General features: G+C 34.7%; 1 protein-coding gene across 1 annotated transcript; it reads right to left on the reverse strand.

Moving 5' to 3' along the window:
- Window positions 1–16,466: 16,466 nt before the first annotated feature.
- Window positions 16,467–17,804, reverse strand: LOC108212265 (uncharacterized). The gene has a single exon (XM_017383992.1). The coding sequence runs from the start codon at window positions 17,802–17,804 to the stop codon at window positions 16,467–16,469; it is 1,338 nt and encodes a 445-aa protein (XP_017239481.1).
- Window positions 17,805–20,976: the final 3,172 nt, after the last annotated feature.

The raw sequence follows: 20,976 nt of genomic DNA on the forward strand, positions 1-20,976 counted from the left end.
TGGACAAGTAGCATTATCTGTTGAACCTGCTAACAGTCTAGCAACTATCAACTAGTTGACAAAATTTAGGAAAAGGCGTTTGATGAAAAGGGGCAGAGCAGATAAATCTATTTCCGGTAGAAACTCGATGTATTAATAATTCATGATAAATCAGTAACTTAAATTTAGTTTAATCCCAGCATAACCACACAGTTTATTCTTAATGAATTACTAAATTTTGTCGATAAAAAAATTGAGCTATAAGTATTGAATTAAATCGAGGATTTTTTTTTTATTCATGCTGTAGTGCAAGTTTTGTAATGTAGGAGAAGGGAGACCACAAAATATCTCAAATCATATCTTCAACCATGTTAATCTCTTCCACGTAAATCTTCCCCTCTCCAGTACTTAAGGCTGCCAAGGGGTTGTATCGCTCTGTTTGGTCCGCGGAATCCTCAATTACGATTTTTCTTTTACTAATTTATGACCCGTGTCAAGCATAATGATACCCAAAAACAAAAGGTAATCTTCGAAGCTCAACTAATTCTGTAGAGACTTCGACAATGAATAGATCATGGATCAAAAGTGGGCAAGGAGAGTCAGAGTTAAACCAAATATATAACTAATCGAAATTATGTTGGAAAACAGGATTATCCCATATGATGTTGAAAAGGTAAAATTTCAGGGAAACAAATTCTGTCAAAATGTGCAAAGTTTAAGATACTTAGCTTCAGATTTCACCACCATAATCAGGACTGCTTTCCTCATTGTCATCTTCCGAATCGGTGCTTATTGGTGCTTTGGTCACTATCGATTGTCTACGTACCCAGGATAAAAACAAACTTATTCATTGTAGAGCAAGTTATAAAATTTTTGAATATCAATAAAGGTCATGATCAAGTGATAAACATGCCACCAATATAAAGCTCACAATTATGCTTGTGTGTCTAGGTCCCCTGCATTTTTTGTGGATTATCTAAATAACTCTTCAAGAATACAAAGACTGACACTCATCTTCGCTTCATGTCCCTTCACTACCCATTCCTTGCTAAGTAATCTGTCATGAGATGCAAGCTTGCTCGTACACGCGTAGGCTTGTCACTCCACACTCCTCCTAAAACTCATCAATATACCTCCTAAAACTCATCAATATACCTACATGTATGCCATTAATAATACAGTTAAACCCAGTGCTCTCACCAACCTAAGCTCTTTGTAGGTTCATATCCACCTAGCTACTATACTCACTGCCCATGTAAAGCTAACATGACAGGGAAATACTCATCCATATAAAATCAGTCTTTGGATTGTGGTGCACATGTCTAATAGGATATTTGGCAGTGCCTGAGATCCTCATCACAAATATTACTACAATGCGAGCTTTGTATTCGCATACCCCAATGTATACATACAACTCTCATTCATATAAAAACAGTCTCTGAATTGTGGTGCATCTGCCCAAATAGGACATGTTGTAGTGCCTGATGTCCCCGTCACAAAAATTACAGTACTAGTCTTGTCGCTGTAATTTTGATTTTAAGTAAACAGTTGCTGCAATATCTCTATTTAGTTACCCTTTGAGCATGAAAATGCCAGTCTGTGTTCTAAATTCGAACTCCTTTGATACTCAATATATTTCTTATAAAAACGTGAAAACTTCTTTGTTAATAAGTTGTTTTCCAGTAGATGGTAATAATAAATTCAGATTTAAACACAAGAATAGATTCGTATGCACCTTGTCGACATAAAGATTAGTTGAACATTCTATCATCCCTACAAATATTTGGTTACTGCTCTAGACAAATGCATTAAAAAATAAATCATAAAATAAATATCAATTCAACCAAGCTAGAGATTATGAAACCTGCTCACAAGTAAAATCAGATGATCTGAGTGGGGCCTGCATCAGATTAATTGTAAAATAATTACTTAGCAACAAACAAGAGACAATCCAGCAAAGATCTCGAGGAAGAAAAAACCTAATAATTGAACCATCACCTTTCATTATCTATTTAAGACTTAAGAGTGTATTTAACGTATGATACCAAAATATGACTACCATTTTTACGGACTTATTTTGACTACCATTTTGCGGATTTGTTATCACTACCATTTTTGCGGACTTATTATATCCTAAAATATTTTCATACCCGTTCAAGACAATTCTTAAACTTACACCTTTTGGTTGGCTATATTTGAAGCAATAACTAATACTCCCTCCGTCCCACCAGGTTCTTTACAGTTACCTCTTTTGGACGTCCCATCCATTTTTTTACATTACAAAACTTTCCCAAAATAGTTAATGGGTCCCACCACTTTATCACTTTTCCTTCCTTTTCACACTACTTTTACTCCACTATCTCTGTTTTATATATTAAAAATCGATGGGTCCCACCACTTCACCCACTTTTCTTCCTTTTTTTCACTACTTTATACATATTTCTTAACCTCCGTGCCCAAACCCAATGTAAACAATTGGGTGGGACCTGGGACTATTTCTTAACCTCCGTGCCCAAACCCAATGTAAACAATTGGGTGGGACCTGGGACGGAGGGAGTAGTTGACTGAAATCTGATAGTAGACACGAATAGCATAATGACACCTAAAATAAAAAAAAGCATCAAGTGAAGCTCCACTAGTTCTGTAGATACTTCGACGATGGAAAGATCACGGAACAAAAGTGGGCATGAGAGAGGCAGACTTAAAGCAAATATTTAGCCAATCTGTCTTATGTTAAGAAACACCAGATTATCACACATGATGTTGAAAAGGTTAATAAGTTTAGGGAAACAAATCATGTAGAATTTCAATAATTAAGATACTTAGCTTCATCCTTCACCACCAAAATCAAGGCATCTTTCCACATTATCATCTTCCGAATAGGTGTTTACTGTTTCTTTACTAAACTTCTGAATCAACATTACTTTCCACATTACCATCATCCGACCCGTAGCTGTTCTCTTCACTCTCATCTTCTGAATTGTTTCCTTCATTTTCATCTTCATCATCAGACCATTCGATAAGCTTCATCCCTGGGATTGAAAGCAGGCTCTCCGTATACTTGAAAACATTATAGAAGTCAAAAAATGGATAGATATAAATAAAATCTCCAGCTTTCTTGACCAAGTCGTACGAGAACCATTCACCAGCCACCTTCTCATTAGTTATAAGTAGTAAACATTCAACACTGTTAAAAAGCATCCGGACATAGTCGAATGTCTCACCTACATCAACACTAAGCATGAAAGTCCATGATGCCTCAACTCCACCATCACGAAGGCATGCCTCATTGTCTAACGTCCACAAGTTAATTTTATAATCGGGTCCTCTGAACTTGTAGCTAATGACCGCAATGGAATCTTTGTAGTCAACAACACGAGCTGATAATCCAGCAGTGCCTATCGGGAGCTTAATATGACAACGAAAAACCTCCTTGTTAAGATCAAAAACCATCATACCATAATATCCTACCGCAAACAAATATCCACGGAGACATAAATCAAATCCCATGTAGTGTCTGCGGGGAACATCAGTCAGTTGAACTTGAATGGTCTGCCATGTATTCCTCTTTGCAGAATAGACCTCGACGGAAGCATTCTCAATTGCAGATTTAAGCTCGTCCTTGTTTGAAGAATAGATCACCGCATAACTATTTTCACCAACAGATTTTCTCTCGGCGGGAATGAGATAAACAACCCTAACCACCTTGAAATCAAAATCAACGACATCAAAACCAACCCCTACAGCCACTCTTTCCCTAAAATCATCAATATTTATAGTCCACGGTGGAATAAGTTTGGAGTGTTTAGTAGCAGGGTTCCAAAGATACAAATCACTAGTTTTATCTCCTGTGACAGAGACACAAACGATGCCAAAATCACAACCAAACAGATGAGAGACGGTGCGGAATCTATAGTTACCTTTTGAGTAAGGAAATATAAGATTGATATGGTTTCTTAAGTTAACAATACAAGAGCACAATACAGAGATAGTATTTTCCAATCTGATCTCAAATGAGATGAAACTGGAATGAGAACCCTTAAAGGATCAACCAACAAGAAAGGTCCTGATAAGAGAAATCAAGGTGGTGAGTTTAAAGATAGAAGATAGGCAGAGAGAAAGGAGAAGGATTCATTATCATATTTCTTGTCATTACATGAGTTCTTTACTTCACTAAATAGCCCTGGTACGAAATGCAAATTGAAATACAAGATGAAATGTAACTTAAATGAAATGCAGATAAACATTTCTATGACAGCTCGTGGTTGTTGACTGTGGTCCCTCCATTTTTAACGGTATTGTTCCCTTGCAGCATATCACCTGGAGCATCTTTTCCCATGCTGATTTCCTTTCCTTTAACTGTCAAAACAGTCACAAAGCAACAGGTCTCCATTCTGTCCTGTTTGTTGCTGGTCCTGGCCATTAATGTATCAATGCTCCCTCCTGCAAAAGATCCTTGACCCCAAGGATCAAAATGTGGAAACTTGTTCATGATTGATTGTGCATCTTCCCAGGTGGCCTCTTCCGGGGATAGGTAATTCCACTGTAATAACCACTGTACAACAGCCGCATTGCGTCGCTTAATTGTTCGAACTTCCAGTACTTTGAGAGGGAATTTTGGAGGAGAATTCCCAGAAGAATCGTAATCATTAGGGAGGGATACATCCAAGTTAGTTGGAGGAGGACCAAAATGTTGCTTCAACAATGAAACGTGAAAGGTGGGATGGATTTTGGATGATGGAGGAAGTTGCAGAGTGTAGGCTACCGCACCAATTTTTTTAATGATCAAGTAAGGACCAAAATACTTCGGGGCAAGCTTTTGATTCTGCCTTGGTAGAACAGATGACTGCCTGTAAGGATGTAATTTCAGATAGACCCGGTCACCTACAGTGAATTGCCTATCGCTGCGTTTCTTATCAGCTAGCTGTTTCATGCGATTCTGGGCTCTATGTAGATGAAATTTCAGCAATTCAATAGTTTGTTCCCGCTGTTGAAGACTGCGATCGACTGAATCCATGAGGGTTGTGCCTGTAACATAAGGCCGATGCAAAGGAGGAGGTTGGCCGTAAAGAATTTCATATGGGGTTTTCTGTATAGCACTGTGGAAATTGGTATTATACCAATATTCTGCTAATGGTAACCATCTTGACCATTCTTGGTGAAGATCATAGCACATGCATCGTAGGTAACTCTCCAAACATCTATTCAGAACCTCCGATTGGCCATCACTTTGAGGGTGATAGGCTGTCGAAAATTTAAGAGTTACGCCTTGCAACTTCATAAATTCTTTCCAGAAGGCACTTGTAAAGACCTTGTCTCTGTCTGAAATAATTGAATTAGGAGATCCATGTAGCTTATAAACGAAATCCAGATAGTGCTGAGCTACTTTCAATGCCGTAAAGGGGTGGCCCATAGCAATGAAATGGCCATACTTACTAAGTCGATCTATGACAACCATAATGACCTCCTTGCCAGCAGATTTAGGAAGGCCTTCTATGAAGTCCATGGTGACTTCTTCCCACACACGACTCGGAATTGGTATAGGCTGTAGCAAGCCTGGAGAAGCACTGTGATCGTATTTGCACTTCTGGCATACTTGACACAATTTAACGAATTCTTTGACAGAATTGTGCATACCAGCCCAGTAAAAAACAGCTTGTGTCCGTTTGAGGGTGGCCAGGGTGCCTGAATGACCCCCTTGTCCTGATGTATGCATCCAGAGTAAGATATTCTGCTTGATGTGATTATCATTCCCAACTACCAATTTGCCCTTCCTGAACAATTGTTGTCGCTCCCAGGTGAAGTGAGGGTGAGAAGTGGGGTTCTTCTGTAAATCACTAATAATGACTTTCAAATTAGGGTCGGTCTGCCAATGTCGCTGCAAATCCTTCATTAACTGGGAATCGATTGAGGACACCGCCATCATAAGTAATTGCATACTTGGCATTCTTGATAGAGCGTCTGCAGCTCTGTTTTCAGTTCCACACTTGTACTCAATCACAAAATCGAAGCCTGCCAACTTGGAGAACCATTTCTGCTGGAATGGAGTTGTGAGCTTGTGATCTAGTAAGAACTTCAGACTCTTTTGATCAGTCCGTATGACGAAGGGCAACATCGTCAAATAGTGTTGCCATACAAATACTCCTCGGATAATGTAAGCCTGCTAGCGAGAGCATCAAAAGAATCATGATAATCCTGCACAGAGCCAGTTTGCCGTAGGGCTTTTAAATCAGCCATAGGGTCATCGTAAAGATCCCCAAACCTGATAGTTATATCCTCAGTATATTGTTGCCAAGAAGGTATCTTGTTGTTACAGCGCTGCATATAAGTTTGGTGCCATAAGAGGGCCTTACCTTCTAAATGTATAGAAGCCAAACGAACACGGTTAGTATCAGGCACATCATCAATTTGAAAAAATTGATTACATTTGTAAAGCCAAGAGTGCAACTCAGTGCCATCAAATTTAGGGAAATCTACTTTAGTCATTCTCGCAGAATAAGAAGAAAACTTAGGAGGGGGATCAAAGTTAGTGGTTCTGGGCGTCTCAGAATTATGTGGAGTGCCACCTCCTTTTTCATTAGTCACTAACTTAGAAACTTGCATAGAAAGGCCTAGCAGGAGCTCATTTAACTCGGCAATAGATTTAGCATTCTGTTCTATATTAAGATTGTTGTTGTTGCAAGTCTGGACGAGGCGTTGGTTTTGAGCTTCAAAAAGAGAACGTAAATTTACCTCGATGCGGCTGAGATCTGGGATGCCAGTGTCACCTCCTTCATCATCCGAGGTGGTGGATCTAGTGTTTCGCCCTTGCCCCATAGTCCAAGAAATGAATGGCTCTAGATACCAGTGATATGGTTTCTTAAGTTAACAATACAAGAGCACAATACAGAGATAGTATTTTCCAATCTGATCTCAAATGAGATGAAACTGGAATGAGAACCCTTAAAGGATCAACCAACAAGAAAGGTAATCCTGATAAGAGAAATCAAGGTGGTGAGTTTAAAGATAGAAGATAGGCAGAGAGAAAGGAGAAGGATTCATTATCATATTTCTTGTCATTACATGAGTTCTTTACTTCACTAAATAGCCCTGGTACGAAATGCAAATTGAAATACAAGATGAAATGTAACTTAAATGAAATGCAGATAAACATTTCTATGACAGCTCGTGGTTGTTGACTGTGGTCCCTCCATTTTTAACGGTATTGTTCCCTTGCAGCATATCACCTGGAGCATCTTTTCCCATGCTGATTTCCTTTCCTTTAACTGTCAAAACAGTCACAAAGCAACAGGTCTCCATTCTGTCCTGTTTGTTGCTGGTCCTGGCCATTAATGTATCAAAGATGAGCCACGTAATGATGATAACGGGAGTGGATGAGTGAGAATGATCCGTTTACTTGTTGAAAGTCATCATCTTCTTCGAATCGGGAGATTTTTCCAATCAGAATATCATCATCATCTTGTTTTGCAACGCGATGGATGTGAGATTTGATGAAACTAGGGCTTGAAATAAGAGACAACCAGGCTTTGCAAACAGCTTTGCAACGCAGCAACCACTTTACTCGAAGCCTCGAAAGCACCTCGGTTAACAGATCTTCGTTCGTTAACCTCTCGATCCCGTTGCCTCGCTTCTCCATTAATTTTCTAATCTAGGGTTTTATAACATGTGTCTTTTTATATTTTTTTGGGGTCTGTGGGTAGGGCTGAGCAAACGGTCGGTTCGGTCGAAAACCGAACCGAACCGAAATAACCGAAAACTGAAGTTTTATATTTTTGAAAACCGAACCGAACCGAACTTCTGTTTCAAACCGAACCGAACCGAACCGAAAATACTTCGGTTTTTCTGGTTCGGTTAAAAAATAACCGAACTTTATCACTTAAGCATCTTCTTCCACTCTCACTGCTACTCTTCACACTACTTGCTCAAAACCAAGAAGCTCTTTATCTCCACCGACTCAGACTTAGTCTTTCAGAGCTGGACATTGCTTTATATATCTGGAACACACAAAACAACACCAACCCATGTAACTCGTTTGGCATAAAATGAAATCCTTTAACTCCTTTTGTCAACCCTTTAACCCTTGTCAAGGCAGTAGAGTAGCAAATCGGCAAGTCAGGAGATGGGAGAATGGAGGCTCAAGGCGTGGTGATTAGGTTTAGCGTTTAGGCATTTAGTTGTTTAAAGTTCAGAGACAATCAGTACGCAGTAGACTAATAAGGTTAGCTATGTTTATGTATTTTTAATATATTATTATATATAAATATTATTAATATTATATATAAATATAATTCAAAAATAATAATATATATAAAACTTCGGTTATTTCGGTTAAACCGAAATTATGTTTTTCAAAACCGGACCGAACCGAAATTTTAGTTCGGTTATAACCGAAAACCGAACTAACCGAAATTTTAAAAATTTTCAAACCGAACCGAACCGAATTTGTACGGTTCGGTTCGGTTATTTCGGTTCGGTTCGGTTTTGCTCAGCCCTATCTGTGGGTGTTGCATAGGTGATTGTTGATCATGGAATCGTATTAGAGAAGCTTGGCATATAGGCTAGACGAGACTCCGACGCGACGAGTGTTGAGAGATTGATTTTACAAATGTTCTCGGAAGTCATTGTTTACCTTTTAATAGGGTCTTTAATTTAATATATTTTTAAATATTATTTAATTAAAATGAATATTTTTTTTTTTTTGAAAACAAAGACTTCCATTCAAAAAAGAAAACTTACACAGGAATTGGCAAGTCTGTCAGAAAAACAGATCTTGCAACAGAGGGAATATCCCTATTCCATACAGCGCTAGCTCGACTTGATGAAGCTATCTTGGCTAAACAATGAGCAAGACCATTAGCGGATCGTGCTACATAATCAACACTCTTAAAACCTACACGAGGGGTCAATGTTTTGATTTTATCAACTAAACCATCAAAGTCGCTACATCCAAAGTAGGACTTATTTAACAAACTTACAGCATTTGCACAATCAGATTCAATACTAAAGTTTGATATTTTCATATCAGCTGCCATGACTAGTCCCTCTTTTATTGCATAAAGTTCTGCAACCAACGGACTAAAAGCTCTATGAAAATACCTGGATCGTGCTTCAATAACTGACCCTTTTTCGTTTCTTAAAACTGTAGCAACACTGCATCCTATATGTCCCTTAGAGATAGAAGCATCAACATTAATCTTGAAACAATCATGCTGGGGAGGCCTCCATTTACTTTTAACAGAGTCGTTCTTCCCCGGTTTATGCGATGAATTCACTTTCTTATAATCATCAATGTACTTGTAACACCACTCCACCAAATCTCTAGAAAAAAGAACTTTCTCACCATGAAGACTTTTATTTCTTACCTGCCACATATGCCAGGAAGCCGCAATAAACACCTCAAAATCGTCCAATGATGTAGCTTGTACTATCTTGGATAGAAAAGCACCATAATCTTTAATAATTTTCCAAAAGTTATATGATCTCCACACCTCACTAATTTTCGGACATAACCACAATGCATGAAATATATCTTCACATTGAGCTCCACATCTAAAACAAGATGCATTTGAAATTACACCTCTGTAATGAAGCACCTGGTTCGTTGGCAGCCACTGGTGACTAAGCTTCCAAACAAAATGTTTCATTTTTTGGGGAACTCTCAATTTCCAGATGCTATTCCACCAATTTTATGCATTCTTCATCTCCGAGCTCTCTGCATATTCATAATTTCGGATAGCAACTTTGTAGCCACTCCTGACAGTATACTCCCCATTTTTAGAATAGTGCCAAAGGATTTTATCCTCTGTTACCCATCCCTCACATGGAATTGATAAGATAACTCGAGCGTCTTCTTCATTAAAATTTTTTGTAATAAAATTCTCATCCCAGGACCCATCATTATTCTTCATATCAATAACATATAAATCTTCTGGAATTGGTGGTTGATCATAAAACGAAAAATTATTCGGTCTAGGAATCCATGGATCTTTCAGAATTTTAACTTTGTTTCCATCACCGATTCTCCACCTATAACCTTTTTTAATAACATCTCGACCCCAAATAAAACTTCTCCAAATTAATGAAGCTTTAGAACCACACTTTGCTTCCAAAATATCACAAGTTGGAAAATAACAAGCTTTAAATACCTTAAAATAAAGAGAATTTTGATTTCTGATTAATCTCCAGACCTGCTTTGCTAAGAGAGCCTGATTAAACGCTTCCAAATCTCTGAATCCCAACCCACCACGATCTTTAGGCAAGCATAAGACTCTCCATTTACACCAGTGTATTCTCCTTTTTTCATCCGAAGATCCCCACCAAAATCTTGCTGCCAGCCTATGAAGATCATTTATAACACTTTTTGGCAGCTTGAAACAACTCATTGTATAGGTTGGAATGGCCTGAATAATCGATTTAATAAGCACTTCCCTCCCTGCGCTCGAAAAAAGAGAGCCCTTCCACCCTTTTAACTTGTTCCACACTCTATTTTTGATACCTTCAAAAATTTCTTTTTTCTTTCTTCCAACAAAAATCGGTAACCCAAGATACCTCTCATATTTACTCACCACTTTAACTCCAAGAATTTTTGCAAGCTCACCACCCACATTTTCTTCAACCTTTTGACCAATGCATAACTCTGATTTATGAAAATTGATAGCTTGTCCAGAAGCCTTTGCATACACATTTATAATTTCCTTAAAAGTATTCACCTCTCTTCTATTAGCTTCCATAAACACCAAACTGTCATCAGCAAAGAAAAGATGAGAAACCCCAATATCTCCCCTTCCAAACTTGAGCCCTGTAATTTTACCTTCCCTCTCAGCCTTTTGAATAAGACAAGACAACGCTTCAGCGAACAAAAGAAATAGATAAGGGGATAACGGATCCCCTTGTCTAAGCCCTCTTTCTGGAATGACATGACCCTTCACTTCTCCATTAATTATGAAAGAAAATTTCACCGATGATATACAATTTATGATTTTTTTTCACCCACTCTGTACAATATCCAAGCTTCAACATAACTTTCTCTAAAAAACACCACTCAACTCTATCATATGCCTTAGCCATATCTAGCTTTAACGCCAACTTAGAACCATTCTTAAATCTATCTTTCTTCATACTATGCAGCCCTTCAAAACCAATTACAACATTATCAATGATCATCCGTCCTGGCACAAAAGCACTCTGATTTTCTGAAATAACCTCTCCTAGCGTGAACTTCAATCTATTTGCCAAACATTTTGCCACAATTTTATAGATGACATTACAAAGACTTATGGGACGAAAATTTTCAACTTTATCTGGCTTCTCAACTTTAGGAATCAAAGCAATCAATGTGTCGTTTAGACAATCCAAATAAGCATTATTATTCAAAATATTTAGACAGACTGCCACAATATCATTTTTAATAGTCTCTCAGAAATTCTGATAAAACAAAGCTGGCAATCCATCCTCCCCCGGAGCTTTTGTAGGATTCATTTCTTTTACAGCTTCACAAATATCATTTTCACAAAAATCATACATTAAAATATTATTCATGTTATTTGTTACTTTTGTATTTAAACAATTAGTAACTGCCTCAATAACAACACTATCTGGACAAGATAGTGTTGTTATTCAAACATAATTTTCTCTCTTTCTAAAATTAAATTAAATATTAACATATATTATACGTCACTCGTACATGACACAAGTTATAAACTAGTTGAACTAAAATGTAAAATCAACTTTGTGATTTTTAACGCCTCGTCGACATAAAGATAAATGGACCATATTCTATCATTCTTCCAAATATCTAGTTATTGCTCTAGACGAATGCATAAAAATATTTTTTAAAATAAATATCAATTCAACCAAGTTAGAGATTATGAAACAAACCTTATTACAACAAGTCCAATGGATTATCTAAATCAACTCCTAAAATCACATATACTAGTGACGATATCTTTTTTCTCTCGTTTTGAGAGTCGACTCCCGTATTAGGGTTTCAGCCGTCACTTCTCCGCCTCCCAGATCTTCATCTTCTCATCAATTAACCCCTTCGTTCTCTCATCCCCTCTATTATTTTACTAGTTTTTCAATAAAACCAAGATCTAATCTTGTTTGAGTACCTTGTTATCAAGGTTGTGTGCCCATTGTTTTGGGATGTCAGTGTGTGCCCATCTTTTTGGGATGTCAGTTTGTTATGTTTTCGTATTTTTATGTGTCTTGATGTGTCGTTCAATTATCAATCTGAAAAGGATTTATACGGTATTTTGGGAGATCGGTAAGACTCGCATCGATTTCGGAACGATGGTGGATACCGCAAGAGCTCACCTTTCACAACAAATAATTGTTCATGTTTTGGGGACGTTTGGTGCTCCAGGATCAGTTGATTTGACTGATAGTTCTGAACATTGGGCTACAGATGATGCTTACGTGAAGGTCAATTGCGAGACTACTAGTTTCATAACTGATGTAGGTTGGATTGCTCGAGATATCGTTGTAACACTTTTTAGATCAAAGAATATGAATATTCTATTTGTTAAGCGATCTGAAAACAAAACGACTATTTGTTTAGTTCGTTTTTTGTTTCACAATCAGATTGTAGTTGACAGTTCGGGGGTTTGTCCCGGCTGGGTTTGCGATTCGTATTAATAAATCCTTTGTTCGTCAAAAAAAAAATAAAAAATCACATATACTAAAATCACATATAGATAATATATCAATAATAATAATAAAAAAGTACTCCACACATTTACCATTGATTACCTAAAACTCGCACATCGCCAAACTTGTGAACCTATTTTTAGATAAACTCTAGTCATTACCTATTTAATATTTATAACTAAAAAAATTCATTTCTCTCTTTTCCTTATCTTTTCCCTCTTTTTGCCTTTTCTTTCCCTCAAATTTATTTTTAAAATAATAATATGGAACAAAAAATGGATTGCTATTGGAGTTGATACAAAAAATAAATTTTCTAAATCACTAAAAAGAGTATATTCGATTGGGATTTTAATGGATTGTTTTTAGTCTATGGATTTTAATGGATTGTATGTAATTTTTGATAAAATGTCGTAGAGATGATAGGATTTAAGTACAATATTTCAAAATCTCATGGATTTTGATGGGATTTCAAAAACATTTAAAACACACCGAAGAATCCCACAAAAATCCATCATTTTATGAAATCCAAAAAAATCCATCCGCATTTGAATACCATCGGATTTTAATGGATTTTAAACAATCTCAATTAAATCTTACCGAATTTTAAAGCATAATTTATAATCCTAATTGAATACCACCAGATTTTGTAGCATAATTTAAAATTCAAATTGAATACTCCAAGATTTTAATGGATTTTAAATAATCTCAATCGAATACACTTGAATTTCATGAATGACAAAAAATGCTTTAAACTCCTAACCAATACACCCTTATAAGACTCAATCGGACTCATTATTTTATATTATTAATAGGTAATGAGATAGTTATTAGTATCATCACATAATTTGGGTGGGGCTTGGATCAGATTAATTGTGTATTACTCCCTCAGCCTCAATTTATAAGTCTCTTTTGCTTTTCCAAGAGTTCAAATTGACTAATTTCTCACCACTTATTAAAAAATATTTATTTGTTGTTTTACAAAATAAATAGTTACATATTAAAATAGATTTGATATATCTTCTGATGATATTTTTTTAAAAAAAAATTTCAATTATATAACACTTATAAATTTCAATCAAGGTATAATCAATTTGACTAATCAAAAGTCACTATATATTGAGATAGAGGGAGTAATTAGTTAGCAACAAACAAGAGACTATCCACCAGACATCGAGGAAGAAATAGCCTAATACTAGAACCGTCATCTTTCAGTATCGATTTAAAACTCTACTAAATGTGTGATCCAAAAAATGACTACCATTTTGCAGACAACTGATCTTCAAATAATTTCATAACCGTTCAAGAAATTTCTAAACCTACGCTCTTCGGTTGGCTTCATCTGAACGAATAGCTAGTATAGTTGACTGAGACACCCTAAAACAAAAAAGTAATCTTTGAAGCTCAACTAGGTCTGTAGAGACTTCGACGTTAATAGATTATGGATCAAAAGTGGGCAAGAAGAACTTAAACCAAATATATAACTAATCCAACTTATGTTAGGAAACGTAAATAAGATTATCCCATATGATGTTGAAAAGATATAATTTCAGGGAAACAAATTCTGTAAATGTGCAAAGTTTAAGATACTTAGCTTCAAATTTCACCACCATAATCAGGACTGCTATCCTCATTGTCATCTTCCGAATCAGTGCTTATTGGTGCTTTCCTCACTGTCAATTGTCTACGTACCCAGGATAAAAACTTAAATCACATTTATTCTTTGGACAGCAAGTTATACTCCCTCCGTCTCAGTGAATTGTATACAGTTTCCTTTTTGAGACGTCCCATCAATTGTATACATTCCAAAAGTAGTAAACTTTTATAATATAAAATATCATTACACCAACTACTTTTCTCCACTATCTTCATTCTATAATAATATAAACACTATTACACCTACTACTTTCCTCCACTATCTCAAATCTATTATTAAATATACATAGGTCCCACCACTATACCCACTTTTCATCTAACTTTACTAATTTCTTACACAATTTCTTGGTCTCCGTGTCCCAGCCATTTGTATACAAATGACTGGGACGGAGGGAGTAAAAATTTTGGAAATCAATAAAGCCCATGATGAAGTGATAAACATGCCGCCAATATAAAGCCCACAATTATGCTGGGGTGTTTAGCATTTTTGTGGATTATCTGCATAACTCTTCAAGAATACAAAGACTGTATGTGACACACTCATCTTCGCTTCATGTCCCTTCACTCCCCATTCCTTGCTAAGTAATCTCTGTCAAGCGATGAGAGCTTGCTCGCACACGCGTAGGCTTGTCACTCCACACTCCTCCTAAACCTCATCAACTTACCTACATGCATGCTTTTAATAATACGATAAAAACCAGTGCTCTCACCAACCTAAGGCTCTTTGTAGGCTCATAAGTCATATCCACCTCGCTACTATACTCACTGCCCATGTAAAGCTAACATGACACAGGAACATGCTCTTCTATCTCCCCTTCATTACACGTGACATGAACATGGCCTTTTGTCCAATAATTGCCCGTCCAATAATTGCCCTTTTCAGCCTCACAAGTCGCTCCCCATTGCCCATTGGTAATGGGTATGCTTAAGGCACATAATAATCGTTGGCAATAACAATTATAGCCTATACTCCTTATTGCAATGCAAATGCAAAGAGACAGTTAAACACACCATACATCTGTACAAGCACAATGTGAGCTTTGTATTCACATACACCAGTGTCTACATACAACTTTCATTAATATAAAAACAGTCACTGGATTGTGATTGCACATGTCCAATAGGATATGTGGCAGTGCCTGAGATCCTCATCACAAATATTACTACTACAATGTGAGCTTTGTATTTATACCCCAATGTATACATACAACTCTCATTCATATAAAAACAGTCCCTGGGTTCAATCATCTGCCCAAGTAGGAGCTGTAATTATGATTTCAAGTAAACCATTTCTGCAATATCTCTATTTAATTACCTTTTAGCATGAAAATGCCGGTCTGTGTTCTTATAAGAACGTGAAAACTTCTTTGTTAATAGGTTGTTTTCCACTAGATGGTAATAATAAATTCAGATTTAAACACAAGAATAGATTCTTATGCACCTGGTCGACATAAAAGCCATCCTATCAATCCTCCAAATATTTGGTTACTGCTCTGGACGAATGCATTAAAAATTTAATCATAAGATAAATATCAATTCAACCAAGCTAGAGATTATGAAACCTGCTTATTAGTAAAATCAGATGATCTGGGTGGGGCTTGCATCAGATTGATTGTACACTAATTAGTTAGCAACAAACAAGAGACTATCCAGCAAGATCTCGAGGAAGAAACAACCTAATAATAAAACCATCACCTTTCATTTTCTATTTAAGAGTCTATTTAATGTGTGATACCAAAATATGACTACCATTTTGGCGCGTGGACTTATTAGATCCTAAAATAATTTCATACCCATTTAAGACATTTCTTAAACTTACACCTTTTGGTTGGCTATATTTGAACCAATCAATAATATAGTTGACTGAAATCAGATAGTAGAAACGAGTAGCATAATGACGCCTAAAATCAAAAAAGCATTAATTAAAGCTCAACCAGTTCTGTAGGTACTTCGACAATGGAAAGATCACAGAACAAAAGTGGGCAAGAGAGCACACTTAAACCAAATATTTAGCCATTCCAACTTATGTTAGGAAACACAAGATTATCAAACACGATGTTAAAAAGGTTAAAAAGTTTAGGGAAAGAAATTATGCAGAAATTCAATAATTACGATACTTAGCTTCATCCTTCACAACCAAAATCAAGGCTTCTTTCCACATTATCATCTTCCGAATAAGTGTTTCTTTATTCAACCTCTGAATCAGCATCACTTTCCACATTACCATCATCTGACCAGTAGCTGTCCTCATCACTGTCATCTTCCGAATTGTTTCCTTCATTTTCATCTTCATCAGCAGGCCATTCGATTAGCTTCATCCCTGGGATTGAAACTAGGCTCTCCGTATACTTAAAAACATTACAGAAGTCAAAAAATGGATAGATATGAATAAAATCTCCAACTTTCTTGACCAAGTCATACGAGAACCATTCACCAGCCACCGTCTCATTAGTTATAAGTAGTAAAAATTGAACACTGTTGAAAAGCATCCGGGCATAGTCGAATGTCTCACCTACATTAACACTAAGCATGAAAGTCCATGATGCCTCAACTCCACCATCACCACCACAAAGGCATGCCTCATTATCTAATGTCCACAAGTTAATCTTATAATCGGGTCCTCTGAACTTGTAGCTAATGACCGCAATGGAATCTTTGTAGTCAACAACAAGAGTTGATAAACCAGCAGTACTTATCGGGAGCTTAATATCACAACGAAAAACCTCCTTGTTAAGATCAAAAGCCATCATACCATAATATCCTATCGCAAACAAAAATCCACGGAGGCATAAATCAAAACAGTGTCTGCGCGGAACATCAGTCAGTTGACCTTGAATTTTTTCCCATGTATTCCTCTTTGCAGAATAGACCTCGACAGAAGCATTCTCAATTGCAGATTTAAGCTCATCTTTGTCTGAAGAATAGATCGCCAGATACCTATTATCACCTAAAAACTTTCTCTCTGCGGGAATGAGAAAAACAACCCTAACCACCTTAAAATCAAAATCAACAAGATCAAAACCAACCCCTACAGCGACTCTTTCCCTAAAATCATCAATATTTATAGTCCACGGTGGAATAAGTTTGGAGCGTTTAGTAGCAGGGTTCCAAAGATACAAATCACTAGTATTATCTCCTGTGACAGAAACACAAACGATGCCACAATCAGAACCAAGCAGACGAGAGTCGGGCCAGAAGCTATAATCACCTTTTGAGTAAGGAAAGATAAGATGAGCCACGTATTGATGATAACGGGAGTGGAGGAGTGAGAATGAATCGTCTACTTGTTGAAAGTCATCATCTTCTGCGAATCGGGAGATTTGTCCGATCAGGATATCATCATCATCTTGTTTTGCAACGCGATGGATGTGAGATTTGATAAAACTAGGGCTTGAAATAAGAGACGACCAGGCTTTGCAAACAGCTTTGCAACGCAGCAACCACTTTACTCGAAGCCTCGAAAGCACCTCGGTTAACAGATCTTCGTTCGTTAACCTCTCGATCCCGTTGCCTCGCTTCTCCATTAATTTTCCGATCTAGGGTTTTAAAATATGTGTCTTGTTCTTTTTTTTTTGGGGTCTGTGGACTGTGGGCGTTGCATCCTGCATAGGTGATTGTTGATCATGGTTCATGGAATCGTATTGGAGAAGCTTGGTATTTAGGCGAGACTCCTACGTGTGTTAGGAAATTGATTTTACAAATATTCTCGGAAGTAATTGTTTACCTCTCATTTTAATATGGTTTTTAATTTGATATATTTTAAAAAATTTGAATTATACTATTTTATTATATTATCATTCTAAAATATATAATCATCAATCAATCAATCATCAATCATCAATCAATATATATATATATAAAGGAGGATGCGGGCGTCTCTAGAATTGCTCGATTCAGTCTTCTGATTTTTTTTAAATTTCGGAGAGAAAATATAATTATAATTCAGAAAATCAGGTTCAAGAATTCTAAAGGTAATATGACTCTTTTCTTATTAAATTCTAAAGATGATAGAATTCTTTTTCTTATTGAATCCCAAAGATGATACAATTCTTTTCTTATTCAGTAATTCTAAAAGAAATAGGATTATATTTATTCAAACTAATAATAATAGATAAAATACAATTTATATTTAAGATTTGTAAATTAATATGTACAATTCTTATTTTCGATAAGATATATTGAAGATGTAGTTGAATTTTATATATATAATTCGATAAGATATTATTACAATTCTTTTACTTATTTAGGAATCATAAAAGAGTAGGATTCTATTTATTCAAAATAACAATTATAAAACAAATATAATTAAAAATACAATTCTTATTTTCAAAAGTTATAAAAAATTTCTTTCAGAAAAAAGTTATAAAAATTATAATCTATTTTTATTAATTTTTTTCAAATTATATATTTTAAAAAATAAAAACCAGCATCTTCCAGAATCTCACATTATCTGAACAGGTTCGTAGCTAAACTCACATCGTTCCAGAATGATCAAGAAGAAAATAACATCTCTATCGTGAAAACATCTTTAACATCTTCGCAATCTCATTCAGATAGTATGCATGGACTTACGACCAATCTCGACAATAGTTCGGTTTAGTTTTATAATTTTCTTAAATTTCGAATAGAAAATAGAATTTTAATTCAAAAAATCAAATTCAAGGATCTTTTTATTTAGGAATCCTAAAAGAAATAGGATTATATTTATTTAAATTAACAATCATAGATAAAAGATAAATTATATTTAACATTTGTAAGGTAATACGTACAATTTCTATTTTCAATTTAGTCTTATAATTTTCTTAAATTTGGAGTAGAAAATTAAGGATTGTAAAGATAATAATCATTAAAAAAAACTAATAGCACAAAAATTGGAATAATATTTTTTAAATAATAAATAGAAATCATCAAATAAAAATAATTAATAAAATAAATAGGATATATAAAATAGGAATCATATATTGATTTTATGATAATCAAAATGATTCTTAATTAGTATTGTGTTTGACGGGCACGGGAGGCGGCCCAAACTAATTTTTATCCAAATAATAACAATTTTTCTATTAGTATTACGTTTGACGGGAAAGTGGCTAAAATAATTTTTTATCTATGTTATAATATATATATATTTTTTAAAACAGGACCACGATTCAAAATAATTTTTATCCAATTATAATATTTAATTTTAACATAATTAGAATAATTTTTATATTTATTTAAACTAACAATCAAAGATAAAATACAATTTATATTAAAGATTTGTAAGGTAATACGTACAATTTTATATTCGATTTAGTCTTATATTTTTCTTAAATTTTGAATATAAAATAAAGGATTGTAAAGATAATAATCATTAAAAAACTAATAGCAAAAAAAAAATTAGAACCATAAAATAATAATAATTTTTAAATAATAAATAGGAATCATAAAATAAAAATAATTAATAAAATAAAATAGGATATATAAAATAGGAATCTTATATTGATTTTATGATAATGTAAATGATTCTTGATTACTATTGTGTTTGACGGGGCACGAGAGGCGGCCCAAACTAATTTTTATTCAAATAATAATAATTTTTTTATCAGTATTATGTTGGACGGGAAAGTGACTAAAATAATTTTTTATCTATGTTGTAATATATAATTTTCAAAACGGGACCACGGTTCAAAATAATTTTTATCCAATTATAATCTTTAATTTTATCATAATTAGAATAATTTTTATTAGTATTGTGTTTGATAGTAAAAAGACTCAAACTAATATCTAAATTATAATGTTTTGTTATTAGTATTGTGTTTGATAAGGGACCGGCTCCAACTAATTTTGATCTAAATTATAATATTTAATTTTATCATAAAAATAATAATTATGGATCAATATTGTCTTTGACGGGAGGCGGTTCCAACTAATTTTATTATTAGTATTGTGTTTTAAAGGATGACCAATTAAAAAAAATTATACTAATTATAATATTTTTTATTAGTGATATGTTTAACTGGAAGATGACTCAAAATAATTTTTATGCTATTATAATATTAATTCATATCAAAATTTATAACGCCGCCGCGAAGCGCGGCTTTTTTCACTATATATATATATAAAGGAGGATGCGAGCGTCTCTAGAATCGTTCGATTCAGTCTTCTGATTTTTCTTAAATTTCTGATAGAAAATACAGTTATAATTCAAAAAAATCAGGTTCAAGAATTATAAAAGTAATACAACTCTTTTCTTATCGAATTCTAAAGATGATACAATTCTTTTCTTATTTACAAATCTTAAAAGCAATAGGATTACTAGCAATTATTGATAAAATACAATTTATATTTAAAATTTGTAATGTAAGTTAATACAATTTTTATTTTCGATTAGCTCATCGTCACCATCTTGAACGATCAGATACTGATTATCACCGTATTGCTTGCAACAAAAAAAAAAAGCAAGGATTCTGGCAAAAAAAAATAAGAAGAAGCAAGGATGGCACCATGTTTTATTTATTCAAAATAACAATTATTGAACAAATATAATTTAAAAATACAATTCTTATTTTCAAAAGTTATAAATTTATAATCTTATTATATTAATTTTTTTCCAAATTATATATCTAAAAAATAAAAACCGACGTATTCCAGAATTTTAAATTGTCTAAACTGGTTTGTAGCGCTAAACTCACATCGTTCCTTTAGAATTGTTCG

The sequence above is a fragment of the Daucus carota genome, chromosome 3 (genome assembly GCF_001625215.2).
Source record: "Daucus carota subsp. sativus chromosome 3, DH1 v3.0, whole genome shotgun sequence".
NCBI classification, from domain to species: domain Eukaryota; kingdom Viridiplantae; phylum Streptophyta; class Magnoliopsida; order Apiales; family Apiaceae; genus Daucus; species Daucus carota.